We start from the raw sequence: 22,478 nt of genomic DNA on the forward strand, positions 1-22,478 counted from the left end.
TTCACACTATGCTCGTTACGCTATAAGGGCTCATTTCCACTCACATGTGCATATTCCTTGTGAATGTTTTTGCATGCATTTACACACCGAAAAACATGCACGTTTCCCACAGCAGCAATAGGCTGTCAATTGTTTTTCTACATGCACCAAAACAAGATGCAAACAGCCAATTTGATTTAACTTCAGCTGTCAGATTTTTGCATGATAGCCTTGTGTAGTGGAAAACGAGCTCTAAAACAGCAGCCCACCCTATTTTCTGTTGATGGGACCAAGGTAAGGCTGCAAACTTTCACTACCTAATAGCAGACAATTTCAAAAAAAAAAAAAAAAAACAGTCCAGGTTTGCAGACTACAAATTGCTTTGCAATGCTATGAAATTACAACATAATGTAACCAAAAACGTCACAAGGCGCAGTGCTGCTGCAGTGCAACCCTACAATGGGGCATACAGTACAATAAAAGTATGCCTCACTGCTGCTGTAAATGTGCATGTTGAACTGTATACACACTGCATGGTTTACGTTATTGGTATGCGCCACACTGTAATCAATGTAATATAGACCCATAGGAATATCACTGCATTTTGTTAGGCTGCGATGATATTGGCCTCAATTCAATAAGCTTATCTCCTGTCTTTAATAACGTTTCTAGAGTGATCACCATGGTGATGAGGCATGTCGTATTCAGGAAACATTTTACCTCAGGCAAACCTAAAGTTAACTCTTCTGTCTTTAAGTTAACTCATCAATCCTTAAAATAACTCCAGAATTCTAAAGTTAAAGACAGGGGCCCATATGCAATTCACTTTTTCACCTGAGTTTTCTCCAAGGAGATAATTTTTCATCTTCAAATTAAAACAACTTTCCTACACTTTTCAACTAAAAAAGCACCAAAAAATAAATGAAAAAGTACTATCAAAATTATTTTGAGCATTTTCTTGCTTTCTGAGGGCTTAAAATGCATTTTATTAACAAATTTAAAAATATCACCCAGGAGAAAACTTAGGAGAAAAACTGAACATGGGCCAGGCAGTTAATTAACTGGGTGTGAAAATAACTACAGAGGAGTAACTTAACTAGAGGGCCATATGCAATTCCACTTTTCTCCTACGTTTCCTCCTAGGAGATAATTTTTCATCTTCTATTTTAAATAATTTTCCAGCACTTTTCAACTGAAAAAGTACTGAGAAGTAAGTGCAAAAGTACTGTCAAATTTATTTTGAGTATTTTTTTTCTTGCTGGTGGCTGAAAAGGCATTTTATTGACAAATTTTAAAATATCACTTAGGAGAAAACTCAGGTGAAAAGGTGAATTGCATATGGCCCAGAGGAGGTAACTTAAGGAATGAAGAGATAAGATAACTCTCTCACTGGCCCATATGCAATTAACTTTTTTCTCCTTAGTTTTCTCCTAGGTAATATTTTCAAAATTGTCAGTAAAATGCCGCTTAAGCCTCTAGCAAGCAAGAAAATACTCAAAATAATTTTGATAGTACCTTTTCACCTACTTTTTGGTACTTTTTTACTTCACTGAAAATGTATTTTAAATACAAGATGAAAAATTATCTTCTAGGAGAAAACTCAGGAGAAAAAGCGAATTGCATACGGGACACTAAATTGTGTGGTGGCAAGTTTTCTCTTGCCTTATTATCTCCTGCATGATCTTAGTGAATTGAGGCCAATGTCTGTTACAGCGGGATGCAATGGACACAGTTTGAAAGGAGCATTTTAAGCCCCCAGAAGGCAAAAATATGCTCAAAATAATTTTAACAGTCCTTTTTCACCAACGTTTTGGTACTTTTTTTAGTTGAAAAGTACTGGAAAGTTATTTAAAATCAAAGATGAAAAATTATCTCCTGGGAGAAAACTCAGGTGAAAAAGAGAATTGCATATGGCCCTCAGTGTTTTCCACCTTTAGGGCTGATTCACACTACAAGAGCTTTTTAAATGCTAAAGGGCCATATCCTCTTACTGAACTCGCCAACACTAAGCGCCGGCGAGTTCTTAATTTAGGCGATGGAGGCATCGCCTAATCCTAATAAAGTTATGATCCCCAGCAGGCGGAAAATAACTCGCTTGGGCGATATAAACGCCCAGCGAGTTCTTTATATGATATCCAGTTACTCTTGGTATGCCTCTGGGAAGCAATGCTTCCCAGCAGACATGAGCGTTAGCTTAGACTTGCAAAGAGCAGGTCTAAACCAGCTAATGCACGCCGTTACACGTTGTGTAACGTTTGCGCATGTGTGGGGAGTGAGGCCGCTGTGCTGAAGGACAGCACCATAGCGTAAACCTCACTCCCCATGGCCCGGTAAAAGGGAGCATCGCTCAGGCTTTTGCCTGAGTAATGCTCCCTAACGATCGGCCATCGTGCAAAAGGATATGGGCAATAGGAGTTGCCGGTAATCCTCGCGCGATGGCAAGGTGATAAGTAGCGCGCATCTGCAAGCTACTTATCACCTTGAATAGGATATGGGCCAAAGAGTTTAAAAGCTCTTGCTAATGCAATGCTATGGGAGATTTTTTTTAAAAATCACATAGGGTTCGTTCACACTAGTGCAATGTGATTTTCTAAAAATCTCCCATAGCATTGCATTAGCTAGAACTTTTAAAATCTCTAGCGCTTAAAAAGCTCATGTAGTGTGAATCAGCTCAAAGTAAATCAACCCTAGTGCTTGTGCAAATAGGAGTAGTACAAATTGTATTTTTTGAAATTAGATCACAGTGACACATAAATCTGTACATTTTCCCATTTGTTTGTAAGCTTAATTTCCCCCAGAAAATAACTGTTAGTATTTGTATGTTTCTTCCGTCCCATAATAACTGGGATTTGTGATGGTGGTTCTGCTTTTGTAACAGTGACAGCCTGTGATCAAATATGTCTGCGGCTTACTGAAAGCAATTTTGAAAACAAATACCTCTTAAATCCGGATAAATGCTGTCAGAGCAAGTTCTGAATGACCCATTGATTGTGGTCTGCACCTGGCTGACTGCAGGACATAAAACAAGTGAAATATGGGGAATATCTTCTAAGCAGTCATTAGGTAATACTTTCATATATTTTCATTATACTGTGCCTCGCTAGCAGGCAAGCCTAATCTAGGTACTGATATATGCCATAAGTTCTTGCTATCACAATATTTCTTGCCAATGTGAATTTAAATCCCAATAAACGTAATTGCCAGTTCCAAGATTAACTTGTGTTTCAAAGTGATGGTAGCACTTTATATAAAACTAGTAGAGCCCAGGCCTGAATAAAAACTTTCCTAAATCCAGGCCACAAAACACAAATCTGACAGTTAGGCACTTTGTGGAAGATGGCAATGTTAAAAATAAGGCAGCTCTTCCTAACGTCCCATTTTGGGTGTACCTACAAATAAGAGCATCTGTCAACAGGAAGGAACATAAACAAAATTACTGCCGAGACAAATGACTGAGATACAGGGAATCTGTGCAGACGGCAATCCAATAAAACATACTCCATAAAGAAATGGGTGCCTTAAACATCCAGGGAAGCCCAAAAGTCTGTGAGGCGGGGGTGAAAGACATTGCTCAGCTGGCAGACCATCCGTGATGGAATAAAAAGTATGTCTGCTTACATATAAATGCTCTATGAACACCTTCATATAAAAAATAAATGACAAAATCCTCGCAAAATGATATGGAATTACAGCTCATCTTTACAGAATTTCTCTGATGCATTTTTCTGTGTAGGAAATGTGATACTGCAGAAGGTAGATTCATGCATATGTGGTTGTTATGCCTCCTTACAATTCTTTCAAAGAGAGATATTCAACCTTATAAGATCTCTATAGCGCAGATGCTGGAGTGCTGCCTCCTTAGGCCATTCATTTAACTTTTGAAGCATTTAAGAAATCTATTTCCATGCATTTTATAAATGAAGTTAACAAAGTAGTGCCTCAACGCTAGAAGTAATGAAAACAATCAACTATTAAGGAATTTTTTCAGAGAATAGATTAGATCTCCAAGATGGAAGAGATTATGGTGATCAGTTGAGACAGGGCACATGCATCTCCATGTGAGTACTAAGTATAAGGATTTAAAGAGAGTGATTCATACTAATGCCATTATTGGCCGGTTTGAGAATCGGGGAATTCTTATAATCGGTAACGGTGGGCCTTTGCTTTTAAAGACGGCAAAATATAAAGGGACCTCTTCTCAAACTCGTATGAAGACAGCGGGTTCACACAACACCTCCAATAAAACAGAGATTTATTGGTTCCAAATAATCCACAGACATGTGGGTGAACCCGAAGCCTTGGTAAGGCAGGACCCTTTGATAGTAGTGGATGCAAACTCATCCATTCCTTCACAAACAAGTGTATCCTTAGTGTATTAGATCAGATAGATTAGGTACTTAAGGTTTTCTGCAGATCCCAAGGCCCTAAACTTCATGGTGTACAGTTAATATCAGAGAGGTATCGTCAGCAGAATCCCCCTTAAAGCTTCATACACACTGTAAATCAATGTCAATGTAATGAGATTGCTCAATATTACAGGGAATAAGCTTTGCGTAGACATACTGTTATGCTATAGCTGAGCAACACACTGTTCCATGGAGAGAAGAGGAGGCACAACAAAGCGATGCCCAAACCAGTGGCATCTGGCAGAATGGATAAGTACACGCACAATGGACTCATTCATTTACCAATCTTCTATGTGGCAGCTGTATGTACACTAGATTCTCGGCCAAGATAGAGCTGAACAATCGCCTCAGATGAGGGTTATCTAGCTTATGTATCTCTTTCCCTAATGTCTTCAACCCACTAGATTGTAAGCTCACAAGGGGAGGGACCTTCTCCTAGTGTTTCTTATTCTATGCACTTTTAATTTTAATTTCAGGACCACTTTGAGTTACATTTTTAACTAGTATGCACAATACCATATTTGTTTATGGATAGAGATGGAAATGTTTCAAGACAGAACACAGGCCAATGCTTACCCCCGCACTACAATGCACTACAATATTAAAATAGGTAACACTTGCAGCTTGGTACCCGTTGGCACAGTGAAAGTCGGAGGATAACAGAATGTAGCCTAATCATTTGTCTGTACTGTTGTATCAAAGGGTTAAGTCACTTTGTGAGTGTGTACCCTGTGCCTTGTCTTGCAACCTCCACAATGCAGATAAGATAATGCCTGTGTGTAGTTTGGAAAGAGGTGGGGCAGCTCAGGCACATACACAAGGAGGAGTATATACTGTATGAATGACATGTGCTGAGGTATTGACGTTAGTAAAGATGAGAAGCATGAAATAGTGTGACTTAAATAAATAGCAGGCATGTAATACATTTTGTTACTGGCTATATGTGTTATAGTATGTTTTATTACAGTGTATGGTGCTTTGTGCATGTATTGTGTAACTATTAAGGTAAAGGTGGCCATACACGATTCTACCAAAGCAAAATATTTAGCTATGTTATATTTTAGAGGCAGACCTGTCTGTTTTGTGTGTGTGTGTGTGTGTGTGTGTGTGGGGGGGGGGGGGGGGGGGAAGGTTTGTGTATATTATAGTGTATTTTCAGTGATAGGAAGATCCTTTGGTTATTTTTTGCTGGGTTAAAGGAAACTTTAATTGAAAAAAATATTGCTCAGTTACTTACCTGGGGCTTATAGCCCCCTGAAGTCTTCCTGGTCTCTAGCCATTATCTCGCGCTGCTAGGTTCTCCAGATGTCCACCTCCGCTTGCACAGTAAGCAAAAATTTGTACTGTGCATGCGCAGAACACTCCCGGCCGCAGGAGTGCAACAAAGAGGCACGGAACCAGCAACACGCATGCGCAGAGTCATCTGGCTTAATGAGGGGGACAGTGGAGGAACAGTGGAGCGAGGAATCACAGTGAGCGAGCAGAAGGGCTACAGGGGCTTGAAAGAAGGCTCGGGTAAGTAACGGGGCAATTTTTGTCTACTCGGAAGTCTCTTTAAAGTGGACCTAAACTCTTGCACTGGAGATGAGGAAAATACTGAGAAATCCACCCTGTGTGTGTTTCACAGAGAAAAGCCTGTCTAATTTTCCCTTAACAGCAAGTAATCAGCAAGTGTACTTACCCTGTTTCACTGTATATAATAATAATAATAATACGAACATTTGTGTATGAGGGCTTTTATACATGAGCAAATGACAGTAGTGTATCAGGTGCCTGTCAACTGGTCCCATGGACTCACAGGGCGCTTCCAGGCCTCTGCAAAAATTTGGCACAAATAATGGGTTGTTACCCACGCTGTGTATTTGTCTGAGAGTGAGGCAGCTAGATGTTACATGAGGCAGTTTTCCTCTGCACAGCAGCCACATCTTATGTGATGTAAGTGTGGTTATAAACGCCACTATTGAATTGCATTACAAAGCTATGGGATGATGCTTGTTCCCTGGCAGAACCATGGGGTAAGTGTGCAGATCTGCTGCTGGCAATGTGAATTGGCTGTAAACCATGAGAAATTTAACTTTTTTTTCACAATGCCTATGGAATAAACCTAAAATGCCTACTGAGTTAGCCAATGAAAGGCATTGATAAGCCCCAACTCTTTCTTTTTGGTCATAGTAGCGTAGAAAGTATTTACAATGCTTATAGACCACAAGATTATGTGGTGCTTTCATTTATTTGACTTATTTGCAGGGCACTGTGTGGCAATCACAAGCTAGGAACAGCTGTGTCCCTCAGCCCCTTAAAGAGCATTATCAAGTTGACTTGTAGATAGCAGGCTTTAATAATCTCCATTCCCCAATCCCCATAGTTCTGAATAAAAGTTGCTCCTTACCATCTGACACACATTGCTATGGCATAAAGCAGTGTGAGCTTTAGGCCTGTGTAAAGCATGCCATTATTTTAGAATTTCCTTAGAACCTTTGGTGCTGAGCTGCTGCATCATAGCCTGTCAAAGAAGGCTCAGTGGAATATCGAGCTCTGTCCATCCAGCAGTAACATCTATATAAAAAATTGGGCTATAACTACAGAGAGAACATTAAGGAATTCTTCACACCAGAGTGGATTTTACTGTTACAGTTGGAAGAAGTACAGCTCATGTTGAAAAAAAAAAATCAATATTGATATATATATAGTATGTGTTCACACCAAATGCGTGTCCTTGATGAACAATATAGAAGTTTGTTTCTGCCAGGTTTTCGGTGCATTAGTGTTGTTTTCTTAATGTAGGTCAGTTCTTTTGTTTTTTTTTAAAGTTGATTCGAATAAGGCAGCACACAGGTGTATTAGAAAGAATCACAATACTGGGAGGAGGCTCTGATAACTCGTAGGGATGCAAATGTTGTATGCAAATTTATGCAGCTTAATGTAACGATTGTGGAATTCTCTCCGTGATCAGCGCACAAGACGTGTGCGCTGACACTGCGGAAATCCTCCACAAACGTATAATTTGCGGGAACCCAGCAAAAGGTGCAATGCACCTGTAGAGTGAAATTCCTGTCGACAGGGGGAGCTGTGGAGTGCAGAGGAACAGCTCCTCTGCCCTACCACACACGCCAGACAGGAATTGCACGAAGGGACGGAACGCAATCGCAAGAGAGGCGATTGAGAATGAGCACAGAGACAGATTGTATGTGTGTGCACCAAACTAGTCGCCAACCCGCGACGGTGCACACACCACAGCAGATATGAAGTAGGAACGCGATCGCAAGAGGTGCGATCGCCAGACGTGACACAAGGTTACAGCAAGGCAGAGCACGAGAGTAGCAAAGGCACAGCAAATCATACAATGAGAAGATACGGAAAATAACAAACGCTAGCTAAACGCGAACACCGCACTCATTTGCTACAGTGCACGCGTTTATGCGTGGTCTCCACGTGATAAGCACAATAGAGACAAACACGCCTAACTAACCACCGACAGACAAACATGAAACAGAGGACGTGAGCGCTTGCTTAACGGTCACCTTACCGAGCCTCCAGCAAGCGTTCGTAGCAGACAAGACAGACACATGAAAACATGAATAAGCGAACGATAGGATCCACAGCACTAGCGAAAGTGGCTAGCGCGATCCAGGAAGACAGAACAGAAGGATCCACAGCGCTAGCGCAAGATGCTAGTGCGATCCATGTACAGAGTAGCAGAACAGAAGGATCCACAGCACTAGCGCAAGATGCTAGTGCGATCCAAGTACAGAGTAACAGATCAGAAGGGGCCACCAGCAACAACCGCTGTTCCGGTTAGCACCCAGACACACAGAACGATTTCCTGTCGACCACCGCTGGGACAGGACAATCGCAACAGACAAACAAAACAGATAAGCAATCCTAACTGCACTAGGGAAACCTGCCCAGTGCAGTTTCCAGGGATTACTCTAGGCTAATCTTCAACAAAGAGCAAGGCTGACACTCCCGGCGAGTGTTACACAGGATCCAACTCTTATGACCAGCCACTTACTGTGGGAAACATAGCTCTTTATAGAGCAAGCCCACAAGGGATGTGGCTAGGCAATCTGCATGACAAACATATGCAAATTCCTCAGCAGCAAGCTGCAATACTGACAAAAGGTCTCTCTTCCAGAGACCTGCAGAATGCAGACCTGAACAGTGGTCAAAAGGCTGCCTGCCTGCACAGGCAGCCGAGCAGATCATTACACTTAACAATGAACCACTCAAATGCCGCTGAGGTAAAATTCGATTGGTCCATTTTCAAGCTGCATAAAATTGCATAAAAATTTGCATAATCCTGCATCCACTTTAAATTATTTGCATTTCATTGACCATCCCTAATAACTCCTTTCCTGGGTGCATGTACTACTACATACTGTGTCTGGGGCAGAGAACTTGAATGCTTTCACTGAATCACTAACCTGAGGCAAGTGTGTGACGTCAGGGGAATTGCTGCTTTCATCAGACTATTTTCACAGATGTTTGCTGTCTGGTTTTGTGGCAGATCTTTTGTGAGCTATGTCCAGCATGTTAATGTTTTACAAATGAACGTGCAGGAACCTAGCTTACAGAAAAATCCAATTTCCGAAGTTTTGTTACCATAGACAAACCATTACAGAGACAAATGCTCAGATTCAGGGATGGTATAATTAACAAACTTCTTTGAAGGCCAGTGCTTATTACCATGTTGCTGACAGAATGAGTTGCTGTTGTCATGTGAACTGGATCAGTAGCAGGCCTCACAATTTGTTAATTTTTTAGGGATACATATACTAGACATAATAGGAAGACTGCTATTTCTGATTTCCTTTCACAAATGAACCTGCCGGTTTATCACACTGATATTTGCTTCAGTAGTTTCTGAGGTTTTTTTTTTTACCAGACTCGAGCTTGCAGCCAGTGAAGCCTGAACACCTATTTGGTGTATTTAATAGTAGAGATGAACAGAAAATTCTTCTAACTGCAAATCTCTGGCGAACCAGGGAAAAGAAGCTGTGCTGGCAAATGAAAGCCATTAGCTGGCACTTTATTACTTAACATAGCTGTCGGTTTATTGATCATAAGCAAGTGGCTTTCACTTGCTTCCATGGCTTCCATTTCCTTGATCTGTGGAGAATTGCATGTTTAGACCCCATTCACACTGGGAATTCCAAAATGCACTAAAATCCCAAAAGTCACTAGTATTTTGAAAAGCGATTTCCCTAATTTAACATTGAAATGCAATAGCTCCAAAATTGCAAAAAAAAAATAAAAAAAAAAAATGCTGCATGCACCATGTTTGCGATTTCAGCAAATTTCTAATTGCTGGTTATTATTATTATTTATTGTATTTATAAAGCACCAACATATTACGCATCGCTGGACAATAAATATATACAATGATACAAGGATGACAGACATAGGGTTATACAACATAGATTTTCGCTACAGTGGGAACACTACCACTGATTTGTTTTGCAATTGCGCTTTTCAAGCGCTAGCGTTTAACAGACAAGCTGAAATCTAGTAAAATGCTCCAGTGTGAATGAGGCCTCGGGGCCCTGGCACACCAGAGGGCGTTTTGTGGGTCATTTTCATTTTTTAATAAAAGCTTCCATTGACTTGCATTAAAATTGCGGCAAAATCACAGCAAAATAGCCAAGATTGCGTTTTTGTTTTATTTTAAATCGCAATCACTGCAATTTTGCAGTGATTTTACCGTGACTTTAATGCAAGTCAATCGAAGCATTTTTTTAAAAAGAAAACAAGCCGAAAAACACTCTCTGGTGTGCTAGAGCCCTTAGAGAGTGTTTCCTAAACGTACACCCAAGTATCAGCAAATGCATGTTTTGTGAATATCTATATTAATGCACATGCAGACTTTCAGAAACAGTTTTCTGAACACCATGCCTGTTTGCATGTGAACACAAATGCATTTTCCACAGCAGCTCCATGGTATTGAATAGAGAAAGCAGATTTTGTGTAGTGTTGACCAGCACACTGAGGGCTCGTTTCCACGATTGCGGTGCAGAATCGCCTGGATTCCACCGCTGTTGAAATTGCATGAAATAGCATGCGGATGCGAATTTTTGCGCGTTTTTGAGGGTATATGCGAATTTAACCATGTCACTGCCTGTTTGAAGTTACATTGGTACCTATGCAAATTATGAAAATTCGCATACCATAGCCGCATGCAAATTTCCTATTAAATACATTAGCGGCGATTCGCATGCATTCCACTCGCAGGCGAATTCGTTGGCTCTTTTGTGCATTTTTTTACCGCTGAAAAAAACGCACCTCAACAACGCTACAGTGGAAACAGGCCCATCCACTTGCATTACATGTGCGAATCCGCATGCGTTGGACGCATGCGGATTCGCGATAGTGGAAACGAGCCCTAAGGCTTCAATTCACTAGGGGCAGTCTGGTAAAAAATTTAAGTTGGTAAAATACAGCTCACTAAGATTTCCTCGCATGCAGTAGAAGTTTGGCTCTATACTGAAAAATTTTGCTTGATCACTTGAGGACCACAGGCTTAAACCCTCCCCCCCAAAGACCAGGCCATTTTTCACTAAATAGGCCACTGCAGCTTTAAGGCCTCACTGCAGGGCTGTACAACTCAGCACACAAGTGATTCCCCCCCCCCTTTTCTCCCCACCAAGAGAGCTTTCTGTTGGTGGGGTCTGATCGCTCCCCCAATGTTTATTATTTTTTTTATTTAAATATTTATTTGATTATTTTATAAATAAATTTTACTTTTTTTTTATTTTTTTCCCCAGCCCTCCCTCCCCCCGCCAGCCAATCACCATGATCAGCTGTCAAAGACTTCAGCCTATGACAGCCAATCACTCCAGTGTCTCTCAGGGGGACAGCCGTGTCATATGGCTGTTCCCAGTACAGCGCTGCCTTAGATTGCAGCACTGTACACTGTTATTAGACGGCCGTCTAACAGTCCCCTCACCCGCTTGGAGGCTGATGACGAAGCGGAGCTCCGTCATTCAAGTGGGGATGCGCGTGCATCAGCGTAAGTGATCCCCTGCAAACTGCGCCCCCAGGACTGCACGCCGATCAGTGTTTGGTGTTCCTGGGGCTGCTGCCACGTCCATGCCAATTGGCGTGGTGCGGTCCTGTAAAGGTCAAAGTAACTAAGCCATGTTCGGTAATGAAGGCTCACTAGCTGTGTAGTAGGTCTGGCAGGAAGCTGTGAGTCTTCCCACAAGTGGTGTGCATAAGCTTTTTCTGTTCTGTGCATCCCTTTAGATGTGCATGCTTGCTAACTAGAGAGAGCTCTTCTGTATATAGAGATACATATCTAATGGCTACAGAAAATACTTTTTAAATGTCTCCTTTTCCTGCTGTGCCGTTCTCAAGTACCGCCTGCCAGTGCACTGGTTCAAATGGGTTGTGTGGCTCTCCTTACTGGCTGTCTGCGACATCTGCATGGAGATTTCAAGTGGTCAGAGATGGAGATAAATAACAAACATTTTTACTTGATTTACGGAATGCTTTAATCTTCGTGAATTCCCATTTTTTGACATTTTTATTGAGGTATTTACCGCTCAAGTCGGTAATTTACCTTACTAGTCAGTAAAATCAACTGTTTTCTGCATTACTGAATGGACCAATCAAGTCCCACCCTGGTTTAAAATGATTGGTACATTTACATACAAATTTATATAATCCTACATGAATGCAGAAATATTTGCATCTCATTAATCATCCCTATTCATCACTTATAAATTACCCTTGAGTTACGAAGATGTGTTCGTAAGTTGATGTTTATTTGTGATTGTGGAATAATGGTATTTCAAAAATATTTTAATTGTGCAAGCAAAGGCAGTCTTCAAAGTATGGAGGGTTGTGTATTCTGGTGTAATTTTATGTGTATTTTTTTTCTTTTAACATAAACTGTATACCTTTTGCCCAAATGTTATCGGGCACTAATACGATGGTGTGACAGTATTCTCAGGTTGCAGCAAGCCACATGGGACAGAAGCATGCTATCATTTCCTCCTGTATTTTGTTGATGACTCAGTCTTCAATGTATGGATCATGTCTAGCACAGGGAGGTTCACATTACACATATAATTGTACACATGTTTCTGTGGATATCTATAGGAAATAACATCTAAAGAGGTACTAGAAAATCCTCCTGAAGTTACACGTAATGCAGGCATATAGCTGGGTCTGCAGTCAGTCTTGGCTTTCTCTACAAATGTCTCTGTGGCACTAAAACTCACAGTGCACTAATATAATAAGATAAGATAATAAGTTTTGTTTACTGGAAAGTCTTGCTTGCAATTTGCATCTGGTGTATTTAAGTTGACCTGTGACTGTGTTGGGGTATTTCTATAATACACAGTTATTCTTCAGTGCCTGGTAGACAGCAAGGGCCAGACTCTCTCACCATCCCCTGCCTCCTGTCACAGATTTATATGACTATCACCTCACAAAATCCCCTTAAATTTAACTAAAAGGGGGTTTCAAGTTTGATCAGACTGGTCTACCCCTTGCTGTCCAGATGCCACCTCTCCATTGATAGGCCACACCTCCATAGAAGAACATTGGAGGTTAGTAGTAATCTAGCCACATCCCTTCCATAAAGCCTTTGTGCCAAATCCCATTATACCCCACAGAAGATCTCACAAGCCCCCCCCCCCCTCCCCCCGCATTCTACCCACTTCCAGTAATAAACAGTCAAAGGAAGAGAGAATGCTAGTTGTAACTTCCACCTCCCAACACATGAAGGAGAAAGGGTGAATGGTGCACCACTGTCTTTCCAGAAGGCACTTCAGCAGGAAGCTGGACTGCTGTGAGGACATGGCACCCCCTTCTGAAGCTTTAGACCAGAAGTACTTGTGTGATACTAGGACTTTCATATGGAATTTGGTGAATATGATGTTTTTTGTGTATGAGGATGTGCAGAGTTACATGCTATTGGGGGCATGGCAAAAATGAAAAAATCCCCCAAATTCACTAGAACTGCATATTGTCCTTAGTTTAATTTAGTTTATTATTATTGATTTGTATAGGGCCAGCATCTTCCGTGGCACTAATTATGTTAAAGCACAACCCCAGCCTAAGTTGTCTTTTGTTTTCAATAGTGTAGAATTTCAGGCACAAAGCGGTTACTTCTGTCCAACAAGAACAAATACAGCAATAAATAAAACATCTGTCATGTGTTTTAAACTGTGACACACTACCTTCCTCCAGGACATCTATGTCTCGTCATTAATCCTCGCAATGTGTACAGGCAGCTGAACAGGGTGTCTTGAAATTTCACCTTGAAACCCAATCCCATATAAGTGCAGGTTCAAATATAATGCACAGTTTTCCGTGCTCTGTGCAGCCAACTTGCACATGTCCTAGCACTGCCAACGTGCATGTTCGAGGCAAGTAAGTCACACACAGCATGACAGCGCTGGAGCTTGCTTTTTGAATGCAATCATTGAGAGTTGCATCCGTGATTCCATCATGATACATTTTTTTTAGGAGTTAAATATGTGCACTTTAAACTGTGCTAGCAGTCCTCAGATGGCTGATACAGTGTTTTTATGTCAAATGTATTAATTATCAACTAGTTGTAAATTGTGTGTCACAAAGTGAGGCAAGCTGTATATTGTGCAAATCCATAACTTATGTTCTTCTATTCTTTTGTTTCTTCTTCTTCACAGGTGCCTGTGTCTTCCAGGGTTCCCTATTTGTGGTATGTTATCTTACATATACAACTTTTTGCATTGTTTTTTTTGGCCCTATTGTCTCTTGTCTTTGTTTCCTTTGAGTCTATAGATTCATTGTTGTGATGTTTGTTCCAATATGAAAACATCATGTATATCAAAGCATAAACAGTAGTTGTGTTGTTGAGAAGGCTGGTGAGGTCTTTATGCTAGGTACACACCATACAATTTTCTGTTAGATTTTCTCTTAGATTTACCTGCCAGATAGCTTTTTTCCATGTTGTAGGTAAATCTAACAGAAGAATCTAACAGAAAATTGTATGGTGTGTACCTAGCATTAGCCTAGCTTCTCACTGGATTATTTGGTAAGGTAGATTGCATGGAAAGGACACACATAAGAGGACAGGACTCAGATTTCGCAGTCTGATTTCTTTTAGATGCTAAAGTGCCACTGACACATCTCTTTTTGGTCAAATCTGATCAGAGAGAGATCTATTGGCTGCTCATACACCACAGGATCGATTTCCGGTCGATTTCAGTATGAAATCTTTTGGGATTCAGCCTTGTGACTCTTCCCCCCCCCCTGGCTGTTGTAACCCTCAAATGTTAGATGTGCCTGTGCATGTAAATACGTTGCCTGTCTGCTGCCCCCCAAGTGTCTGCCAGCGTATACCATGTGGGGTGCTTGTGAGATGTCACACATGTGCCCCATGTGGTATATGCCGTTAGTCATGTGGGACGCGACTGCGGAAGTATGGTGGAGACTGGGGTTCAGCAGACAGGTACAGTATTTAGCTTTTGATTTAAATAGACGGTGATTTCAGATCAGAAATCATGTGGGAGGATGGAAAGAATCGCAAATCATTTTTGAAACACAGCCTAAGGGCTAGCGATAGCCAAATATATATTCTCCTGATACAATTAAAATTACCTACCCTAGCCTTGTGCAAACAATCTTCACGAGAAATGCATGTGTTGTGTATCATCCAATTCACATGTGGGAGGTGTTCCATAATGTCAGAAAAGAAGGCAGATAAGTGCAAACCTTTTACCTGTTCTCTCAAGGAGATAAAACATATGGCTCAGTTCAGAGTAATGCTTCTTTTTGCACCGAAGTGTGTTTATTTTTTATTTTTTTTATTGGTCTTTCATTTTTTAAAACCGTCTATTGAAAATAAAAAACAGCCTGGCACTGCTTCCAAAGCCTCTTTTATCCTCTGATTGCCAGATCTGCTGAGCCAGCGAGCATGGGGATCCGCTACATGAATAATACCAGTCCATGTGGTCCAGGATATGGAGGGGGCAAGAATGAGGCCGAGAAATCCTCAATTCGCTCCTTCAAAAAACACATTTGTCCATATCAAAGACATTCATGCCTCTGTAAAACAAAACAATTCCAAAGATAGTTCAGCACAGCTCTTCTGAAGTTGACTTTCTTGCAAAGGTATTCAAATAAAGAAGTCAGCATTAAAAAACGCTGTGAAATGGCCACTTCACAGCATTTTTCAATGCTGATTTCTGTATTTGAATACTTTTTCAATAAGGTGCTGGACTATCTTTGAAATTGAGCTGACTTCAGTCCCATCGGTACACGGGTGAATCTACTGGCACGGTCTTCATTACCCTAGTCTAGGCATGGGCAAATGTGGCCCTCCAGCTGTTATGGAACTACCAGTTCCACAATGCATTGCAGGAGTCTGACAGCCACAGTCATGACTCATAAAGGCAAATGCATTGTGGGACTTGTAGTTCCATAACAGCTGGAGGGCCGAGTTTGCCCATGCCTGCCCTAGTCACTTGCATGCTGCCCATCCTTCCATTGTGGCCTCTGTAAAACTACATACAGACATGCAATATTTGCTGTTCTAAGCATTCAGTGTTCAACTAGAGGTTTAAGAACATTTGCTGGCAGAACAAGAAGAATAATGCACTTCCTTGTTGTTTAGCGATCTATCATGATAGATTGCTAAATGATGTGGGAGAGCAGCACAGGTGTTATGTTTTCACATGAGACAATCGCAACTCTTTAGAGATGGAAATTTAGCATCTTTACTTAGCTCTATTCCCACATATTCCCACAATACCATAGTTGTTATCTCTCATAAACAACTCAGATTTGTTGGTGTTATTTGTAAAGCTTCTTGCAATAGTTGTCATGCATTTTATGTTTTACTAGTGTAAAGGCCCACTTGTTAAAAATGTCGCTAGGCCTCGCCCACCCCCCCCCCCCCAATGCACGCACATGGCAGCCCCCTTGCACCCATCCTTCTGTGGAGGCTGAAGTCCGTTTGCGGATGCGCATGCGAGCCAGGCACTGACACAGGAGGTCACAGGACATGGCAGTTATTACATAGGATTACAACATTTTTCATTTTAAGCAACAAACTTATGGAACACATGAAGATTTAAATTAATCAAGTCTTTGTCACTGAGAGGTGTGAGCATTACCGTATTTCACTTGAGATGGATCAGAGTAGATGTGGACATCTTGGTAAGGAGCAAGGAGACCCATTTTTCTGTAAAAAGAGTGTCAATGCTTCTTTTGTATGAAGGAACTGGAAGCAGGCTATAGCGTCCTGCAGGACCTTATCAGGAAGATGGGCGGGATTAGGTAGCCTATGGCCGTTTTCAATAGAGAATTCGATCTCGACAAATGTAAGAGGGCTGCCTTCACTATTTTCTTGATGTGGCCCTTTAATCATTGTGCAAAGATAGACTCACTTATAACTCTAAATTTCAGGTTTTACTGCCGTTTGTGGTCCTCCAAGGCAGGTGCTTTCATTTTTAACAAATCTATCTCTGTTTGTTTATGATCAATCGCATCCACTATTGTGGTCCGTGACAAGAATGCTTAAATGATTTTCGGTAGAAGCAACTCTACAGTATCTCCCAAAAGTCTGATGGCTTGCTGCAAGTTTTATGGGATTTCTAGAAAATCTTTAGCTAGAGAGGATGTCAAAGATACAAGTACTGTGTAGGTGTTCCAGGTATGATTGAGAGACATTTTGTTCAGTGGCAGGGAAAGATGCAAAATCCTGTGTCTCAGAGAGAGCTGCGTGGCTTACATTGCTCATTGTCTGTGTACCTGGCTTTAGATTTGACTGGGCTGTTGGAGTTGTGTGATGGGTGTGGGAGAGGAGTTGTCTGAGTCAGGAGCAGTGGCAAGAGGTGCTGCTGGGTGGCATAATTCCCCATTGTTATGCTGCTAGTGGACCCTCTATCTTTGCTTTGGCTGTCACTCAGGATATTCTGAAGTTTTTTCTTTTTTTAGAAATGTCTACCTCCCTGGAGTCTTTCCCTGCCTCAGAGCACTGCGGAAATGCTTCTGGCATTATGGTGTGCTGCTGTCATGTATCCGAGTGCTCTCATCAGGCATCTGCCATCAGTGTGCAGTAGACACACCCCCCCATATTTATTTCCTTTTAAACAATAGCATTAGTCTGGCATTCCTGCTGATTTTGCTGGCATTAACAATGTCTGAATCACACACCTGAAACAAACATGAAACAAGTGAGATGTCAGCTGAGAAGGAGTGTGTAGAAGTCCAGCACTCAATGACAATGCAGTAGGAGAATGGACTTGCCTGTGACTGTAATCAGACTGTGGGAAGCCTGGTCCCTTTTAAATGGTGTGCTCAAGCCATGTGCAAGTAGCAAATATGTTGTAGAGAGGAGGAGAGGCGAGGCTGCCACTGCGATTAAGGATTTATTAGTAGTAATGTAAAACACTTACAGTCAGCAAGTACATTTGGACGCTGTCAGCGGCTCAGTGGGTGCCAGGTCAGGATCCCCCTGCAGACGACCATTTTGTGCCGCTGGCGTGTGTTCACTGCAAAGGGAGGATAGGATACGGTGCGAAATGGTCGTCTGCAGGGGGATCCTGACCTGACGCCCACTGACAGCGTGCACCTGTACTTGCTGACTGTAAGTGTTTTATATTACTGCTAATAAGTCCTTAATCACAGTGCCAGCCTTGCCTCTCCTCCTCTCTAATCCAGCTGGGAGACTTCAGTCATAAACATCTGATCTGCATGCTTGTTCATGGTGTGTGGCTAACCGTATTAGAGGTAGGAGCTTAGCTGGACAGCCACACAATCTAAATTGTTTAAAAGGAAATAAATGTGTCCGGTTTCATATCCCTCTCACTTCAGGTGTGCTTTAATCACCTCCTTACTCATTATGCTAACCCCATGTCTTCTAATACCATTGTCATCCACCATGTATTTTAAATATATTTATTGTTACTGCTTGTAAAGTACAAACATGCAGTGAAAAATACTTTGTGAATAGTGTATTAATGCAAATGTATTATCGTACATATATTTAAAAAATGGAAAAATTAACTATGGCTATAAAGGTATTTTTAATAATTGAATATAAAGTATATTGCTCTGTCTATAAGCTTATGTAATGCACCATTTCAATACATCCTACTGCTATGCACTGGAATATAGGTATCTAATGGCCTGTACACACTCCTGTGCGCACGCTCAACCAAACCGACTGATTGTCTTCTGATTTTACTCTGTTGGACGACAGAGGACTAGATGAGCGACTGATAAGAGGTGATTGCCTGATCCATTCAGCAGATCAAATCACACGACTGTTGTGCTGATATTGTGCAGTTGGCCACGTGTGTACAAAGTCGTTTGAATTTGTTTTGAATGTGGCCATGTCATGCTGTGTGTTGTGTTGCTTGTGCAGGCAGCATTTAAATGAGTTGGTTGTTCAGTTGGTTGGTGTGCAGAAAATACAAGTTGTGTAAACAGTATGTTGTGGTGTGGGTTGTGCGTTTTGTTGGATGTGTGTATGAGCCTTTAGAATTTGTGCTGAATTCCTTTAAGGAAATATCCTCCTTGGAGGATAATGTCAGATCACTCAAGATAACCTCATCAATAATTCTTTGTGAAATCTGTGTTCAAGGACGTTTATCTTTTCACATTGTGATCCTGGGAAATAGCTGGGGAGCAAGATAAATATTTTATATTTTCATGCACATCCTGTAAGTGTTGAATATGCCGAGGTCCGAACAAGTTTTACATTTTTCCTCAGTCCCTTTCCTTGTGACATCAGAATCAATTTTTTTCGCCAAGTAAGTTTGCACCTACAAGGAATTTGTCTTGGCAGTTGCTTAACAAACACAAGCACAAACACACAAAAAAAAAAATACAAGTACAGACTATGTATATTACAAGTCAAGGACAGTATGTGATTATAGTGGCAGTAACCAAGGTGAAAATTGTTCATTTTCAGTTCTATGCTGATTACTTTCAAGTCCTAGCAGCTCTAGCGTGGTTCAGCATTAAGTATGGCTACTGCCTGAGGAAAAAGCTGTTCCTGTGTCTAGAGGTTTTAGTTGCGATTGACCGGAATCTGACTCCTGAAGGCATGCGCTGGAAGATGGAGTGAGAATTCCTTTAAGGAAATATCCTCCTTGGAGGATAATACTGCAGATGTCATTTAAACCCTGGTCCATTGTGCCCTCATTTCATTCATACTGTATATACTCGCTTATAAGCTGAGGTTCCCACTTTTCCCTCAAAAACCAGGATAAAGTGATCGCCGCACGTATAAACCCCTTCTCCAGTATAGCCCTCTCCACAACAGCCAGATGTGCCTTCAGTACAAGCCAGCCCCAATCCCCTTAGCCCCAAGGATGATACAGCTGTGCCTCAAGACATCACTAGATAGCATCATAGATATGAGATACAGCAATTGCCACACAGGACAATGTTGCTTCCACATTCTGCTCCACAAGCCAGGGGACACAGCTAGTCCTGAGCAGCACACTCTGCATACCATGTTGCAGTGGATGGGGGGCATGGACACAGCAGGAAGCCAGCTGGGAAGATCAGGATTACTAGTGCACAATCCTTGCACTTCTCTGCCAGTAACACAACTTGCTCCACCATCTGTTCTGCTCCACTGACTTGCATATAAGCCGATGGGGTATCTTTTCAGCACATTTTTTTTTGTGCTGAAAAATTAGGCTTATATGCGAGTATATAAGGTAAATATCTTGTTCACCTTGTTTCCAGTGACATCTCCTTTGTATCTACCCCCTACATCTGTACTATGCCCACATTCCCTCCTCAGTAATGTACATCCTCCACCCAACATTACTGCCACACATCAGTCATTTGTTAGCCTTACAAAAAAGGCCATAGTGATAAAAATCCTCCCAGCAGTTGAATGGCTGGGTTGATGTCACAGATATGTTTCATGGGATCATTATCGTTCAGTTAACTATGGATACATATAGCACAACAGTGGAAAGCAGGCGTATTGTCCAATCCAGCCTTTTACTACAACATTCACCAGACTTCTTGGCCTGGAACACTTTTATCAGCTATATTCCCCTGAGAGAAGGTACTGCAAAAGATCTGCTCCTTTTTACACCTTTCTAGAAAAATGGCCATTCCAAAGAGGTGTGTAAAAAATGACCAATGGGTCGGTATTAAATCTTGATGTTTATGCTTGCAGATGATTGTCACCCTGTAGGATATACAGTGGCTTGCAAAAGTATTCGGGCCCCTTGAAGTTTTCCACATTTTGTCACATTACTGCCACAAACATGAATCAATTTTATTGGATTTCCACGTTAAAGACCAATACAAAGTGGTGTACACGTGAGAAGTGGAACGAAAATCATGCATGATTCCAAACTTTTTTTTTACAAATTAATAACTGCAAAGTGGTGTGTGCGTAATTATTCAGCCCCCTTTGGTCTGAGTGCAGTCAGTTGCCCATAGACATTGCCTGATGAGTGCTAATGACTAAATAGAGTGTACCTGTGTGTAATCTAATGTTAGTACAAATACAGCTGCTCTGTGACGGCCTCAGAGGTTGTCTAAGAGAATATTGGGAGCAACAACACCATGAAGTCCAAAGAACACACCAGACAGGTCAGGGATAAAGTTATTGAGAAATTTAAAGCAGGCTTAGGCTAGAAAAAGATTTCCAAAGCCTTGAACATCCCACGGAGCACTGTTCAAGCGATCATTCAGAAATGGAAGGATTATGGCACAACTGTAAACCTACCAAGACAAGGCCGTCCACCTACACTCACAGGCCGAACAAGGAGATGCAAAGATGTGTGGCGGAAAACTAACACTGCACATCACTCTGAACAAACCACCCCCACTGTCATATATGGTGGTGGCAGCATCATGCTCTGGGGGTGCTTCTCTTCAGCAGGGACAGGGAAGCTGGTCAAAGTTGATGGGAAGATGGATGGAGCCAAATACAGGGCAATCTTGGAAGAAAACCTCTTGGAGTCTGCAAAAGACTTGAGACTCGGACGGAGGTTCACCTTCCTGCAGTACAACGACCCTAAACATGAAGCCAGGGCAACAATGGAATGGTTTACAACAACACATATCCATGTGTTATAATGGCCCAGTCAAAGTCCAGATCTAAATCCAATCGAGAATCTGTGGCAAGATCTGAAAACTGCGGTTCACAAACGCTGTCCATCTAATCTGACTGAGCTGGAGCTGTTTTGCAAAGAAGAATGGGCAAGGATTTCAGTCTCTAGATGTGCAAAGCTGGTAGAGATATACCCTAAAAGACTGGCAGCAGTAATTGCAGAAAAAGGTGGTTCTACAAAGTATTGACTAAGGGGGCTGAATAATTATGCACACCCCACTTTGCAGTTATTTATTTGTAAAAAATGTTTGGAATCCTGTATGATTTTCGTTCCACTTCTCACGTGTACACCACTTTGTATTGGTCTTTCATGTGGAATTTCAATAAGATTGATGCATGTTTGTGGCAGTAAAGTGACAAAATGTGGAAAACTTCAAGGGGGCCGAATACTTTTGCAAGCCACTGTATGTTTGCTTACAATGGATAATTTGCTATCTTCACATACTGTATATTTAGCCTTAGCTGGCAGCCATAATTCAGAAAGAGTAATGCTAGGCATGCATGCATGCAGGTTAGTGTTACTTTAGAGGAGCTAGGATTGCAGGAACTATGCATCTGCAATGCAGGGGATCACATGCCCTTTGCCTTTGAGCATCTGTGCGGCTATCAGATCACTGGACTGCCTGCAATTGCATGTGCTCGCTTACAGCTTGCTCTGCATTTATATATATTTTTTGCTACTTTGCCATTGTGAACCCTGGTGGATTAATCTGCTGCATTATTGCTGTGAACCATTTTTGCTTGCTGCAGCTTGCTATTTACAGCTGGTTTTACACTGTTTACTTGTTCTATAGGCCTATTGACTAATGGGATCCCTGATCACATTAGGTGATCACAATTAGGAGTGGACGACTGTGGATGTGTGTGCAGTGGATGAGTGTTTTTTTTTCTGGCAGCATTGTGGGTGGGGTTTTTATGAATGTGTGTCATTTTGAATTAACTAAATTAAATAAAGATTTTTTGTACTCTTTTAACCAAGTGTATGTGATAATTTTGCTGCACACGCC

At 41.5% G+C, this 22,478-nt stretch overlaps 1 protein-coding gene across 1 annotated transcript in view; it reads left to right on the forward strand.

Annotated features, from left to right (window-relative positions):
- Window positions 1-22,478, forward strand: part of FRAS1 (Fraser extracellular matrix complex subunit 1) — a 730,981-nt gene that overhangs the window by 62,819 nt on the left and 645,684 nt on the right. Inside the window, exon 2 of the mRNA XM_068233564.1 lies at window positions 14,042-14,073. Within this exon, the coding sequence (XP_068089665.1) occupies window positions 14,042-14,073 (32 nt within the window). The remainder of the gene's footprint in view (window positions 1-14,041; window positions 14,074-22,478) is intronic.

This window comes from Hyperolius riggenbachi, chromosome 1 (genome assembly GCF_040937935.1).
Source record: "Hyperolius riggenbachi isolate aHypRig1 chromosome 1, aHypRig1.pri, whole genome shotgun sequence".
Classification (NCBI taxonomy): Eukaryota; Metazoa; Chordata; class Amphibia; order Anura; family Hyperoliidae; genus Hyperolius; species Hyperolius riggenbachi.